The 15,757-nt window shown below is 32.3% G+C and overlaps 2 protein-coding genes across 3 annotated transcripts; both read left to right on the top strand.

Moving 5' to 3' along the window:
* The first annotated feature begins 2,500 nt into the window (after positions 1-2,500).
* Positions 2,501-4,246, top strand: LOC136987837 (uncharacterized). Of its 2 annotated transcripts, none has more exons than XM_067285584.1 (3): positions 2,501-2,592; positions 2,976-3,512; positions 3,893-4,246. In XM_067285584.1, the coding sequence occupies exons 2-3, from the start codon at positions 2,981-2,983 to the stop codon at positions 4,210-4,212; spliced, it is 852 nt and encodes a 283-aa protein (XP_067141685.1). In that variant the 5' UTR covers positions 2,501-2,592; positions 2,976-2,980; the 3' UTR covers positions 4,213-4,246. The 2 variants fall into 2 exon arrangements, with proteins under 2 accessions (XP_067141685.1, XP_067141687.1); XM_067285586.1 differs by having other exon boundaries at positions 2,586-2,724.
* Positions 4,247-4,280: 34 nt separating this feature from the next.
* On the top strand, positions 4,281-11,513 carry LOC136987830 (uncharacterized). Its single transcript, XM_067285574.1, has 7 exons — positions 4,281-4,510; positions 8,103-8,346; positions 9,240-9,322; positions 9,394-9,495; positions 9,578-9,679; positions 9,811-9,876; positions 11,240-11,513. The coding sequence occupies exons 1-7, from the start codon at positions 4,451-4,453 to the stop codon at positions 11,450-11,452; spliced, it is 870 nt and encodes a 289-aa protein (XP_067141675.1). The 5' UTR covers positions 4,281-4,450; the 3' UTR covers positions 11,453-11,513.
* Positions 11,514-15,757: the final 4,244 nt, after the last annotated feature.

Here is a 15,757-nt window from a genome sequence, read left to right as displayed (position 1 = left end):
AAAATTTACCACAATAGTACTTTTGCCGCTGCGAGCAATAAACATTTTGTTTGTACAAGACACAGAATCCTTGAGGATGATGTTTAATGTGATTGATGTACAGGGGCAAGACACAGGTGGAGAGCATATATTTTAAATGAAAAAAATTAAAAATTGCAGCCTGGAATTACGACAATGTCACAATAAATAATTGCTCGTATTTTACTAATTTTCTATAAAAATTGTAAATTTTTGAAGCACTCAATTAATATTAAAACGAATTTTTCACTATGTATTTATTTTGATCATTATTTGTTTGACTGTCTGCTAACTTTTATTGAAGCTAGCAGACTGGTGTAATTCTTACGACAGAATTTCATCTATTTTCATAAAACAGATACACAAGAAATGGCCGTTGCAGCCGATAAGAATGACATTCAACAGTTGTGGCCATTTTTATGCCCAGTACATGGATGCAGCGCAACACTTATGCAAAAGAAATTGCCTTTTCGTAGCTTGTAGTGCCAGAAGTGCCATAAATGTTTTCGGTATAATTGATAGTCGAATCCACGTTTCTGCAAAAAGAAGCATTTTCTTATCATTTCTTGCACCTTTCTTTTCGCGCTATTGCAGAAAGACTTGGAAGGGATGTATCCACTGTGCATGATTGTTGGCAGCTGTGGTCACGGGAAGTTGCTGTCTCAAGGAGACCTGGGTCCGGCCGCACACAGGCCACTACTGAGAGAGAAAACTGGCTGTATTCACCGCATGACTGTGGCGCATTGTACTGCATCTGCAGCAGAAAATAGAGATTCTGTTGGTGCCAGGGTGACCAGCAAACTGTAACAAATCGACTACTCGAGGGACAACTCCGAGGCAGACGCCCTGTGGCGTTCATTCCACTAACTCCAAATCACTGCCATCTGTGACTTCAGTGGTGTCAAGCAAGAGCTCATTGGAGAGCGGAGTGGAGATCTGTTGTGTTCTCAGATGAGAGCCGTTTCTGTCTTGGTGCCAGTGATGGTCGTATGTTGGTTAGGAGGAGGTCAGGTGAGCACTTGGAACCAAGCTGTCTGCGGCGTAGACACACTGGACCTACACCAGGAGATATGGTCTGGGGAGCGATTTCCTATGACAGCAGGAGCACTCTCGTCGTTATCTCAAGCACCTTGACTGCAAATTTGTACGTCAGATTGGTGATTGAACTAGTTGTACTGCCATTCATGAGCAATATTTAACGGGGTGTTTTCTAACAGGATAATGCTAGTCCTCATACCGCTGCTGTCACCCAACGTGCTCTACAGTGTGTCGACACGTTGCCTTGGCCTGCGAGATCACCAGAAGTTTTTCCCATCGAGCACGTATGGGACATTATTATTGGATGACAAATTCAGCGTCACCCACAACCAGCATTAACTGTTGCTGATTTGATTAACCAAGTGCAACAGGCATGGAACTTCATCCCACAAAAGACATCGGCACCTGTACGACACAATGCATGCACGTTTGCACGCTAGCATTCAAAATCGTGGCGACTACAGCGGTTATTAATGTCCCATCATTTCACATTTGAAATGGATCTTCTCACACATACTTTAGCCTGTTACCTTAAAAATTCAATCAAATAAATATGTTACCTAGACAAATGCATTGCCTGAATTTCATTCCTCTAAACCATTGGTTCTCAAACTTTTTCGATCCACCGCCCCCTTTGTTCCATAAAGTTATACCCAACGTCTCCTAACCCATCAGTGACCCCAACTTTTGCCTTTGGTCATCGTTCATACACTGCTTCCAGCGCCCCCTAGATTTACTCACCGCCCACAGGGGGCGGTAACGCCCACTTTGAGAACCCCTGTTCTAAACTAATCTTTTCTTGGTGTTGGGATTTCATTTTCCGCCACTGTATTTGTAGCGAGTGTAGGAAGAAGCTAATATGTGCCGTATGACACGAAGTGCACACATTGAGAAGTTTCAATGGACAAATGTGAAACTTGAACAGTTTTCCAAGGCTTTAATGTACATTACAATGTTCTCGGATAATAATTTACTTAATTACAATAGTTTAAAGTTATAATATTCTATTAGGAAGATCCTGTATACAAGAGAGAATCCACGGAAGGAATCTAGAATAGTAAAAGGCGTTAAAATGGCATGTAGTGTTTGTATTTAAATCACTTTATGAGATGGACTAGCGTGATGGGTTTTAAAAAGCATTCGAATTTTTATAGTTTGTTTTTCCGAATTTTGAGGAATTATAATAAATTCTTTGCACCCGGGTATGCCGAGTGTATTAATATACAGTTTCATTTAAACAGTAAATAATTGAGACTTGAAAGAAGTAATGTGATGGATTATAAATTAAAGAAGAGCAGTGGAGTGTTATAGCTTCATGGAAGCCAAGACAAATTTGTAGTATACCTTTATGAAATGTGAATACTCAATATTTCATAAACAGCAATTGTTTTCTAAATAAATAATTACGAAATTATTTAATAATACATCATAATTCCATTGTTTCGTTTAAGTGAAAAGTAGTAATAAAGAAATGTAATAATTTGTTAAATTGTTTTGTTATAATATTCCTTCTTTCGAGTTACAAAACATCGCAGAGTGAGTATAATACGCTTAATAACGACTTAAGCTAGCATTATTAATTATGGATTTATCTTAATTATCACCGACTTTTAATTCACATTAATGATTATTAATTACTCGAATTTAGATAAGATCTATAAATATTACGTAAGATAAAATTTATTAAATAAAGTTATTCATTTTCTTCTAAATTAACCGCCTACCTTCTGCCAAATTAGTAATTATTTAGCTTTACTAGCCAGATGAAGGAATCCGGCTGTTCATTTGATATTGAGTAACAGGGCCAGACCCGAACCCATGACCACTACTACTAGTATTTTATACACTTTTACAGCACTTATTAAGTGGATCATAGCATATTAAGGAATTTATATATATATATATTTTTTAATTTACAGATCAAATGGCGAGTTACAAAAAATTAGGCGGTAGTTGTTCGAAGGTAAATTTATCATCGACATTTGCCCCCGAAAATTCTTCAAAGTCGTCAGATTTTTACGATGCTTCCGTCTCTCGTCGCCAGTTTCTCAAAGATATTCATTTTTATAATAATTACGTAAAAGGTTGCAATGCCCTCCGTCGTATGATATTTTGTCAGGAGATCGATGAAATGAAATATGCCCAGTACAAGATGATACCTATCGTCAATGGTATCGTCACTTATTATACTATGAAAATGAAAAATGCAATGTATTCGGGGATTTTGGGTATCACTTCTGGAGGGCAAAATATCCTTCAGAAGTCAATCGGCTTTTGCAACACGAACGAACCAACATCCGCCAGTGTTGTCGACAAATTTAGATGCTTTTGTCGCAGTTTCATTGTTAAAACTGTAAATTGGTTAGAGCCTATTCAAGTATGCAAATCGGAAGATGCCATAAATGAAGCTGCGTGTGAGGAGGAGCATCGCGAAAACATTTCACTGGACAATGAAGGTAAGTCTCATGGTCCGAACATTAAACTTGCGTATGTAAACGTATATAACGGGGGTGCCAAACTGCGGCTGGCAAGCCGCGTATTGCTCTTCTAAATCCTTATTGCTGCTCCCGTGTATCTGACCCCTGCTTCTTTATTAGAGGTAAGGGTCCAATATTACACAGAGTTGTTTAAAGAAAATATGTAAACGAAGTCTCAAAGATCAACGTAGAGCATGGGCGATCCGCGAAGGGGTTCTCATAGAAAGTCCTTCAGGGAGGGACTTCCCAGGAGGAATTTCTTAGGAAAATTGGTTTCTACTTAGGTTATTAGATACAAAATATTTAAAAAGTAACAAGTACTTTTTACGATCGATATCATTTTTATTTACATTTTAAAGGTGTAACAAAATTATCCGTGACTCCAGACATTACCACTGATAAACACGAACATCGCCAAGAGGAAATCTTTAACGGGATTCAATATCATATTTATAAATTAATCGATTACGTTGCAGAAATAATTAAATCGAAGAACATTTCATTTTTTATATCCGGAAGTAAAGATATTATCGAGAAGCCACCAAATTTGCTGGAGTCGGCAGCACTGAGCGAAGAAGATATTGCAATTTCTACTTTGCATGGCATGCTTAGGGGCCTTTCAAAGAAGATTAACTCGAAAAGGGAAAAAATTTTAAGAAAAGAGAAGAAAATTATTTAAAAATTTCTATATTTTTATTGTACTTTTTAATTAAAAAAAAAACAACAATCCAATTCGTTAGCAAAAATGAAATTCATTAATCAAATCTATTTATACGAATTATTGAATTTAATGTATAAGCGTATACAAAACAAGATAAGGGGTCTGATATACCTTATCACAGGCTCTCGATTGTTGTGAAATAATAAACGTTTCTATCACGTGGCCAGTTATCTTTTTGCTTATTCCTTTGTTAGCTATGGGATGTTGCAAATGTAATTTGTATACTTACACAAATGTCGCCGGCGTTTTTGGTATTGTAAGTATATTTAACTTCATATTTTCGATATAATTTCTTGTACAGTAAAACGGAAACCTGCCTAAACGGGAAAATATTCGGTACCGCGCCAATCCGGCTTAAGCAGGTTTTGATGTAGTTATCTGAAAATTTGAATAATTTTTCGTGTTTTATTCACTCCCTAACAATATGTAACGGTTTTAAATGCGTTATAATTAAACTTGAAAGTGGACTTATTAAGTTCAAAGAGCATATCAACCTTCTTGATTTTGATATCTGTCAACTATGTCGAGTATTTTGATTATTCGTTCTGTACTCGTGCTGTTTCTATTTACAAGTAAATAGATAAAGCTTTCTTCCTACGTAACTAGATATCCACAACAATGGTTGATCTATGATCCAAATTTTAAAGTATTCTTCAATAACAATTTGTATTCTATGATTTACACCGTTGATCAGATTACACTTCTTATACGTTCGAGAGTAAAGGAGACTTTTGAAATTTGAATGGATGGGATAAGAATGTTACAACGTATACATGAAAAAGTGATAAAGGGTATCTCAAATTCTATTGCTTAACTGATTATACATTCATTTCTGCTTGTATTACTTAACAATTTAGCATATTTATTGTGTTTTCAAGTACGTATCAACTCTAAAAATATAATATTTGTATAATTTTTATATTAAATTCCATTATTTTTATAATTATTCCAAATTTGGACTTAATAGTGAATGGTGCAAACAAATCTTGAGCTGGATACATACTGATGTTCATACACTTGTAAAATCCAATGATTTTACAAGTGTATGAACATCAGTAATGATTTATCTGATAGATTATTCTTATTTCTGATTTTATTCCACGTAAAATAATAAATTTGAATGTGGAATTTACTGCTTAAATGTCCTTTGTAGCAGTTTGTCATACATGACGGTAGAGTCTATAGTCTAGACTCTAGACTATAGAAGCTGATGATACTGGTAAATTCTTTATGCTATATTATGAAGAATAGAGATTATAATTTAATTATGTGTCTACTTAGGAAAATCAGGGGAAAAATTAGTATGGTATCAATAATTAGAGGTAAAATTGGGAATTTTAGCAGTACATTCGTTGTTCTACGTGTGCAATGCTAAAATTAAATAGATAAGCAAACTGGAGAGTCTAATTAAGTGGAGGGTTTTCCGGATCGATATCTTAATAGTAATTTTTAAAAATAACTAAATTAGTCAATTTAGAAATTACTGGATATATTTTTAAAGTTTACTTATGGCTTTAGAATGCTCTTTTAGTTGAATAAATAAGAATTATGCTGAGAAATTGATGGACATCGTTCCTAGAAATTTAATCGAATTTAGAATATTTAATTTTTTGTAAAATGCAAAACTAATGTATTTTATTTAAAAAAAAAAATAAAAAATCTTGGTATAAATGCAACCGTTTTTGTAGAGCTTGTAATATTTGAATGGATACACCCAAATAAAAAACTTAAATTTTACATGATAATAAGGTAAGTTCTACCTTGTAAATTATTTAGAAATAAATTATTTGATGTTAACACAGATTATATTTAAAGATTCAATAGAGATAAACGTTACATAAATATATTTACTTGCTGTAATTAGTTTCTTTAATGGGAATGTTAAACAAAAAGCATAATAAGTTAGTCATTTTCAGGGATGTGGTGTCAGAGTGGAGTCTAAAAATGGACTGATTTCGACTCATAGTATTTAAATTCCAATTTAATAAATTTATATTATATATTTAAACAATACTTTCGACTTAAAAAAGAAGAGAAAGATGCTCCCGATTTTCTTCTATAGTTTCTTTCTGTTATATTCTATTAACTTTGTAGTACAGGCTGAACTTCTTTAATCCGGCATTCACGTTTTGGATGTGCCGCACTAGTTTGTAGATTTGATACATCCGTTTATTCAATTTAAGAGAAAGTTATAGTACCAGAGGCAAGCAACATTGCAACAGTGGTCAAAGAAACAATAAAATAAAATCTTGTTAGTAGCATTAATAGTTGTATTATTTCCTGAAGCTCGGTTCAACCTTTGATCAATTTCTGTAATCCGGAATTTTCTGTAATCGCCGGATTAATAAAGCCACCAAACAGAAGCCTGTGCATTAATACATGGACCTGCCCAAGTGGCTGTCACAGTATCTATCTTTGTTTTTACATGTTGCAGCCACTAGAACCTATACATTACTCATAATTAATGCCTAAGTGGCATTACGTCACTGTTCTTTAACAATACTCTTGTTCTATACCTGTATCTGTAAAGTATTACCTGAAAAGTGCTTACAACGGCCCCATTTGCAGCTTGTGGACAAGCTCTGTTCTATATTTACTCAAAGAATTGACAAGATGAAACTATTAAACGTCATCTCGTATTTTGAAATTAATAAAACATTGTGAAAAAATATATTATTGTTTAGATAAAACGTGTTAATCTCTAAATTTACAGTTTGCATAGTCATAAATATCTGCATATTTATCTGTGAATCATACGCTTAATATGGATGCGTGTTTTATAAATGCCCACTGAAATCTCTAATTAAAACGAATTTGTTAATCTTTATAATAATACCTTCTACAAATTCAATAATTAATATACACTGTAATTAATCCTTTAATACGTAATCCACGTGCTTGATGGATATTTATGCTGTAAATCTATGTTTTATGACAACTTTGAGGGAATATTCGTCAAGTTTTACAGTTTACGTGAGGGAAAGTATTGTGATCGGTCAGAAAAATGACACCCCCAAATTTTTAAATTTTTGGACTCGGATGATCCTTGAAAAGTCGAGAAATGTAGAAAAAATTTAGTTCTTTTTGTGTACGTATAGATGTTAGTGTGTGTGGGGGGGGGCACGGTTTTGTTCACCCAAGCTTAATAACTCCTATCGGAAATTTCTGAAATTTTGCAGGGAGATTTGGGTATTACGGGAATTGGTGATATTACATTTTAATGATTAAAGGTCGGGTAGGGAGATAGAGGAGTTCATGTGTCATATCTCGAGTGGGATCGAATTTAATGAAGATTTTTTGTACTATTAATTAGCATTTACATTTTTTTAAAACTCGTCCCTACCCTCAAAATTAAGGCTTTAGCCGCTTTATAATAATTAATTATATAAAAAACGCTTTTAAAAAATATCATAACAGATGGCGCCACACACAATTTTAAACTTTTTGCCGGGGAAAGTTAAGCAACTCGTTGCTGAATTTTTTGTTTTATTAATTCGACAATTAATTAAATTAATCTATGATAATCTTAGACATTATCAGCGATTTAGTGTAAAATTTTAATTAAAATTTAGTGTAAAATTTAGTGTAGAATTTAGTGTAAAATTTAGATTTAGTGTAAAATTTAAAATTTAGTGTAAAATTTTAAGTAAACTTTTAATATATTTAAAAGTTTCAGAAGATTATTATTCATCAATACTGTATTTTGAAATTTTATCTACAACATTTAAATAAATGGCATAATATCCTTATACGTTTTATAAATCTCATAATAAAGATAACTAGAGAATTTTAAATAAGATAAAATGACTCATAAAAAATATATTCAAATATATATTTTTTTCCTCCAGATTTTATCAGTATACACTATAGCATGGACGACTTTCATAACCTATGAGAAATTGTCAGGAGGATCGAATGTAACGAAAATCGACGTGACAGAATCGCCGAACGTAACAGAATCGCTGGAAGTAACAGAATCTACTTTTTTTACGGAAGCGTCAAATGTAACGAACTCAATTAATGTAACAGAACCTTCGAAAATACAAAAAATCATTAAAAAGTTTGATAATGATAACACTACAACGGCTTATAGTAAGTGCTATATCGTAACTATTTCGTCACAATTAGATTTAACTTCACGGTGTATACATAAATAATTAAGTCAATATTTATATACTCATGCTCACCGGCATCGATTCATATGGAATAAAAAAGATGTACTGTACTTTCCACAATATTTTTGCACCCCTTCCATATACTGTATTGCAAGAATTAGGAGTAAAAATGAATGCTGTACACAACAGGTTCAGGTCAATTTGACGTCATAATAATAATAATATTTCCTCATTGAAAAAGGTAGAAATGACGTTAAACTAACGTCAAAATGTACACTATTCAAGCAAAACGAATATGCTTTTTTTTAATGTAAAAATCATTGATATTTTGCACATATAGGAGCTTCACTAATCCGGCATCACTGAGCCTTGCAGGTTGCCGGATTACTGATGGTTAGGTCAGAATACTCTTAACCAAACAGCTAACCACTTCTATATTTAAAACACACTGTAACTCAGTATATGTTGGTTATGGGGGAAAAACTCAGTAAAGAATTTAAGCCACCGTCAAGATTTTCAAAAGTTATACCTTATTTGTTATAAACAACGTATTGTGTTTGCGCTTTACACCACGAAAAGATCTTGTATTTATTGAAACCATGACTGGGGTTAAAGGTAGGCAGGTTATAATAAAAATCCACAAAAGACAAATATTAATAGAAAGGCTTAAGCAGTGTTTGAAAATGCAGCAGCTAGCACCAAACAGTAATGGCGGATTTGTGCCGTGACCATAGAAATTTAAAATTGATCTGGTGGATTGGTGACGGTCAAGCTGTAATATACCCTTTTTTAATCGAAATTAAAGTTACTTAACTATAAACTATTTAAAGTATTTTTATGATTTTGCTTAAAAAATGTTTTTCTTTTTAGTACTATTTATAACTGTATTAATCACCACATTTCTCCACATACTATGGCTCATATCATCGTTTATTTTGATTAGAGCAAACTCAGTAAGTGACGTTGAAATTGGTTAATTTTATATTTATGCCACAATAAACTTTAAAAATTAATATTTTAACAGAAAAAATATCGGACAATTCTCTGTTTATGGATTGTCATCGCATTGTTAATATTAATAATGGATGTTGCCTCCACGAGTTATTTCACTTACGATTTGTTGAAAGTAAGAATCACAAATTTATATCTTCGCCATTGAATTTTGAATATTTTGAATATAAATATTTCTTTTGTACAAAATAAAACAGGATGGTCTTCCCGATTTTAAAGGCAAAACTGCTTGTGAAGTCTGGGTTAAAATACAGTATCCCATTATATTCGGTAAAGCGGGAATATTCCTTGTAGCAAGTGTAAGTAGGTTTACTATAATTTAAGTAAATTTTAACTGGTAATTTATTCAAGTTTCATTAATTTTATGAGTAAAAGAATGTACAAAATTGATACGTAATGCGAAACAATACACAAATTCTTTTCATTTCAGATCATTTTCATTATAGTAGTGGCCTTGAGGAGAAGATCCATTGATACGTTTAAGAAATCTTGTGATGTAAGTACAAATTTATTTTACATTATTTAGGATTACACTATAACGAAATAGAAAAGTTAAGTATTTATAAATCTTTAATAGCATTATAATGCACAACAGTCATTAATTCATTTTTATTAATTCTTCAGAGAAAATTAGGAGAGTTAATATGCCATTGTTAATTTTTACTTGGCATTGCTAATTTCTCACTATGGTCATTTTTTTTGGCATAATCTGGTTGATACATAATTATAAAGCAATTGTGTTGTGTATATCTTCAACATCTCTTTCCTAATATACAGAATTGGTGTTAGTTACAATAATTTGGTATGGTGCAATAATATCAATTGTATCAAAAGATGTCTTGGCCAACTACAAAATGAACACTATGTGAGATATAATAATAAATACAGACATCGAGGGAAAGAAACATTACACTTTTAGGGTCGTGAACAATATCGACGCGCTGGTTAGAGGATATTCTATGCACTAACAGCAACATCACTGAAATTCTCATTCCACAGATGTTGGAATGAGCGGATTTGTCTCTTGCTTTAAGAATCCGTTATATTGTAGCTTATAAAATTAAAATCAACAATATTACTTTCATTTATTTACCATTGTTTTAAATACATTATTTAAGTTTTATAATATTACGTTCTTCGATTGGGTGATCATAATTGAAGTTCCACTATTCAACGCTGTCTAGAGAGATGTTCTAAATACATCTAAATCTGGTATGGTTACATTTTTCAGAACATGGCACTTTCGGCGCTGGAAGCAATACAAGAGCAGTTTTTTTTTTAAAAACACACTGCAACCAAAGTCTGACATAAAAGTGGCACAACTGTTGAATTTCAGTCTTACCAGCTGTGATGTAGAGCGACGAAGCACATTTTGAACTCAGTAAACAGGAAACTGTAACTGACGCAATTAAACAAAAAAAAAAAAAAAAATTATGTTTTCCAGCAGATTCCTCTGTATTTGCCCAAACTTACAATCTGGTATGTATTCACAGCTATATTGAACTATTCTTCGAATAAGCTAGTCCCAAGGGGCCTGTGATAAACTCTGTGACAAGAGACACCGACATACACAACAGTTGTCATATCCCAACTGCAACAATGACAATACAGTGATTTGCAAAATGGAGCAACTGCATACAGCACTTTCTACAACAATTCACAGATAAATGAATGCTTCGTCGTACATTTCTTACATCTTGATCACCTCGTTCTTTGCATCTAAATCGTATCTAAATTTTATAAAAATAATTATAAGACTGTGCTGTGGCTTGAAAAATATGATTTATCAAAGACATGTTGCAATTTCCAAATTCTTTATTTCTCGAATATAATATATATATATTTATTTTATTTTGCAGTTTTGGGGTACAAGTTACTCTCTGGAGCAATTAACAAGATGCTGCACTTACGAAGAACCAAGCGTAATTAACCCAGCCGTAACCTTACAAAATTACAATAAGAGTATTTGCGAGAATCTGCCAAACTCAAATGATGGATATTACAAGAGGGCCGAAAACATTTATGTTGACACAAATGGAATGAATTTATCTAAAATCAAAACTACGAATTGAAACGGGAGAATGCAATGTAACAATTATTGAGATTTAGAGTATGTTAATATTTATGTAAAATTATACAGGTCAATCACTAATAACTGCATTAATTTCGGCTAAGGTAATTTCAAATTTTTCAAAAATAGAGGCCGCATCAACGTACCTCTATTGTCGCAGTATTCAATGTTGCCAGATGTACGATAATCTAACAAGAATGTCCTATTAATGTTTATTTTTTTATTAACATACTTGAACCGTTTTAAAGAATATTATAAGGATTTGTTGAGATAGTTAGCAGTTGGGTTAAGTGAATTCTAACCCATAAGTAATCCCGCATCCTACAAACCGCAATGATGCCGGATTAGTGACGGCCAACCTGTATTATATATACTATTTGCTTTATGTAAAAATTTATATTGTGTATAACAACATGGATAGAAGAAAATATTCAAAAAATTAATTATTATTGTGATATATACTTATTCGAATACTTAATTATTGAAAACAACAAAACAAATTATGTAATAATTTATATTCATAATTATAAAACTAAATTTTTATTTTAAAAAAAAATAATTTTGATGACCAGATTTATATTTGTTATTTTTGAAAAACATCGTTTGCTATTGACATTTGCTGCTTGTCACACACTACACTTTTCAGCATTAACATCCATTAAAAATTTTTTAAAAGAAAAGAGCATGGAAACAAATAATTACATCAATAAATTTTTATTTAATTATTTCACTTTTAAAGAGATAATTCAGAAGTAGATTACAAAATACAGTATTGCATCATTACAAAATAACAAACGTAGCGTCCAATGGCAAAAACTGCCAAAGTCAATGTCTAAACACTTTAACTGCATGATTATAATTTCGAAAACTATTTACTTGATTAAAAAATACGCAAATGCCGTCGATTGCTTCATCGGTGAACGAAGATAATTTACAAAAATTGTTTTATAATTTCTTCTAGTTCATCAATTATGAAAAATCGATTTGTAATGTTCAATAAAATATATTTTATTATATTTTAATAGTGAATTTTAATACGTCCACATTTTGCATTATAACACGCATCATTTGTAATCTATTAGATAATAAATTTCTATAATAAGAATAACTGAACAAATATAAAAAGGTTCAATAAATACTCAAAAAGTCGAAACGTTCTATTCGTGAAATTTTTTGTCGAATTGAACAGAGACCATCATACGTTCAGAAACTTTGGAAAAATACTCAAAAAGTCGAAACGTTCTATTCGTGAAATTTTTTGTCGAATTGAACAGAGACCATCATACGTTCAGAAACTTTGGAAAAATACTCAAAAAGTCGAAACGTTCTATTCGTGAAATTTTTTGTCGAATTGAACAGAGACCATCATACGTTCAGAAACTTTGGAAATATACTCAAAAAGTCGAAACGTTCTATTCGTGAAATTTTTTGTCGAATTGAACAGAGACCATCATACGTTCAGAAACTTTGGAAATATACTCAAAAAGTCGAAACGTTCTATTCGTCAAATTTTTTGTCGAATTGAACAGAGACCATCATACGTTCAGAAACTTTGGAAAAATACTCAAAAAGTCGAAACGTTCTATTCGTGAAATTTTTTGTCGAATTGAACAGAGACCATCATACGTTCAGAAACTTTGGAAAAATACTCAAAAAGTCGAAACGTTCTATTCGTGAAATTTTTTGTCGAATTGAACAGAGACCATCATACGTTCAGAAACTTTGGAAAAATACTCAAAAAGTCGAAACGTTCTATTCGTGAAATTTTTTGTCGAATTGAACAGAGACCATCATACGTTCAGAAACTTTGGAAATATACTCAAAAAGTCGAAACGTTCTATTCGTGAAATTTTTTGTCGAATTGAACAGAGACCATCATACGTTCAGAAACTTTGGAAATATACTCAAAAAGTCGAAACGTTCTATTCGTGAAATTTTTTGTCGAATTGAACAGAGACCATCATACGTTCAGAAACTTTGGAAATATACTCAAAAAGTCGAAACGTTCTATTCGTGAAATTTTTTGTCGAATTGAACAGAGACCATCATACGTTCAGAAACTTTGGAAAAATACTCAAAAAGTCGAAACGTTCTATTCGTGAAATTTTTTGTCGAATTGAACAGAGACCATCATACGTTCAGAAACTTTGGAAATATACTCAAAAAGTCGAAACGTTCTATTCGTGAAATTTTTTGTCGAATTGAACAGAGACCATCATACGTTCAGAAACTTTGGAAATATACTCAAAAAGTCGAAACGTTCTATTCGTGAAATTTTTTGTCGAATTGAACAGAGACCATCATACGTTCAGAAACTTTGGAAATATACTCAAAAAGTCGAAACGTTCTATTCGTGAAATTTTTTGTCGAATTGAACAGAGACCATCATACGTTCAGAAACTTTGGAAATATACTCAAAAAGTCGAAACGTTCTATTCGTGAAATTTTTTGTCGAATTGAACAGAGACCATCATACGTTCAGAAACTTTGGAAAAATACTCAAAAAGTCGAAACGTTCTATTCGTCAAATTTTTTGTCGAATTGAACAGAGACCATCATACGTTCAGAAACTTTGGAAATATACTCAAAAAGTCGAAACGTTCTATTCGTGAAATTTTTTGTCGAATTGAACAGAGACCATCATACGTTCAGAAACTTTGGAAATATACTCAAAAAGTCGAAACGTTCTATTCGTGAAATTTTTTGTCGAATTGAACAGAGACCATCATACGTTCAGAAACTTTGGAAATATACTCAAAAAGTCGAAACGTTCTATTCGTGAAATTTTTTGTCGAATTGAACAGAGACCATCATACGTTCAGAAACTTTGGAAATATACTCAAAAAGTCGAAACGTTCTATTCGTGAAATTTTTTGTCGAATTGAACAGAGACCATCATACGTTCAGAAACTTTGGAAATATACTCAAAAAGTCGAAACGTTCTATTCGTGAAATTTTTTGTCGAATTGAACAGAGACCATCATACGTTCAGAAACTTTGGAAATATACTCAAAAAGTCGAAACGTTCTATTCGTCAAATTTTTTGTCGAATTGAACAGAGACCATCATACGTTCAGAAACTTTGGAAATATACTCAAAAAGTCGAAACGTTCTATTCGTGAAATTTTTTGTCGAATTGAACAGAGACCATCATACGTTCAGAAACTTTGGAAATATACTCAAAAAGTCGAAACGTTCTATTCGTCAAATTTTTTGTCGAATTGAACAGAGACCATCATACGTTCAGAAACTTTGGAAATATACTCAAAAAGTCGAAACGTTCTATTCGTCAAATTTTTTGTCGAATTGAACAGAGACCATCATACGTTCAGAAACTTTGGAAATATACTCAAAAAGTCGAAACGTTCTATTCGTCAAATTTTTTGTCGAATTGAACAGAGACCATCATACGTTCAGAAACTTTGGAAATATACTCAAAAAGTCGAAACGTTCTATTCGTGAAATTTTTTGTCGAATTGAACAGAGACCATCATACGTTCAGAAACTTTGGAAATATACTCAAAAAGTCGAAACGTTCTATTCGTGAAATTTTTTGTCGAATTGAACAGAGACCATCATACGTTCAGAAACTTTGGAAATATACTCAAAAAGTCGAAACGTTCTATTCGTGAAATTTTTTGTCGAATTGAACAGAGACCATCATACGTTCAGAAACTTTGGAAATATACTCAAAAAGTCGAAACGTTCTATTCGTGAAATTTTTTGTCGAATTGAACAGAGACCATCATACGTTCAGAAACTTTGGAAATATACTCAAAAAGTCGAAACGTTCTATTCGTGAAATTTTTTGTCGAATTGAACAGAGACCATCATACGTTCAGAAACTTTGGAAATATACTCAAAAAGTCGAAACGTTCTATTCGTGAAATTTTTTGTCGAATTGAACAGAGACCATCATACGTTCAGAAACTTTGGAAATATACTCAAAAAGTCGAAACGTTCTATTCGTCAAATTTTTTGTCGAATTGAACAGAGACCATCATACGTTCAGAAACTTTGGAAATATACTCAAAAAGTCGAAACGTTCTATTCGTCAAATTTTTTGTCGAATTGAACAGAGACCATCATACGTTCAGAAACTTTGGAAATATACTCAAAAAGTCGAAACGTTCTATTCGTGAAATTTTTTGTCGAATTGAACAGAGACCATCATACGTTCAGAAACTTTGGAAATATACTCAAAAAGTCGAAACGTTCTATTCGTCAAATTTTTTGTCGAATTGAACAGAGACCATCATACGTTCAGAAACTTTGGAAATATACTCAAAAAGTCGAAACGTTCTAT

Source organism: Centruroides vittatus, unplaced genomic scaffold (assembly GCF_030686945.1).
Source record: "Centruroides vittatus isolate TY-2023 unplaced genomic scaffold, ASM3068694v2 scaffold_2802, whole genome shotgun sequence".
NCBI lineage: Eukaryota > Metazoa > Arthropoda > Arachnida > Scorpiones > Buthidae > Centruroides > Centruroides vittatus.
Note: the sequence above shows the minus strand (reverse complement) of the source record. Positions and strands in the feature narration are given on the sequence as shown.

What these genes read in the sequence shown, in the direction of transcription:
- LOC136987837 (XM_067285584.1), top strand. Translation starts at nt 2,981, where the DNA reads ATGGCGAGTTACAAAAAATTAGGCGGTAGTTGTTCGAAGGTAAATTTA. An exon ending in CATTTCACTGGACAATGAAG is followed by an intron (nt 3,513 to 3,892) that starts GTAAGTCTCATG and finishes TACATTTTAAAG; the next exon opens with GTGTAACAAAATTATCCGTG.
- LOC136987830 (XM_067285574.1), top strand. Translation starts at nt 4,451, where the DNA reads ATGGGATGTTGCAAATGTAATTTGTATACTTACACAAATGTCGCCGGC. An exon ending in TCGCCGGCGTTTTTGGTATT is followed by an intron (nt 4,511 to 8,102) that starts GTAAGTATATTT and finishes TTTTTCCTCCAG; the next exon opens with ATTTTATCAGTATACACTAT. An exon ending in TTTTGATTAGAGCAAACTCA is followed by an intron (nt 9,323 to 9,393) that starts GTAAGTGACGTT and finishes ATATTTTAACAG; the next exon opens with AAAAAATATCGGACAATTCT.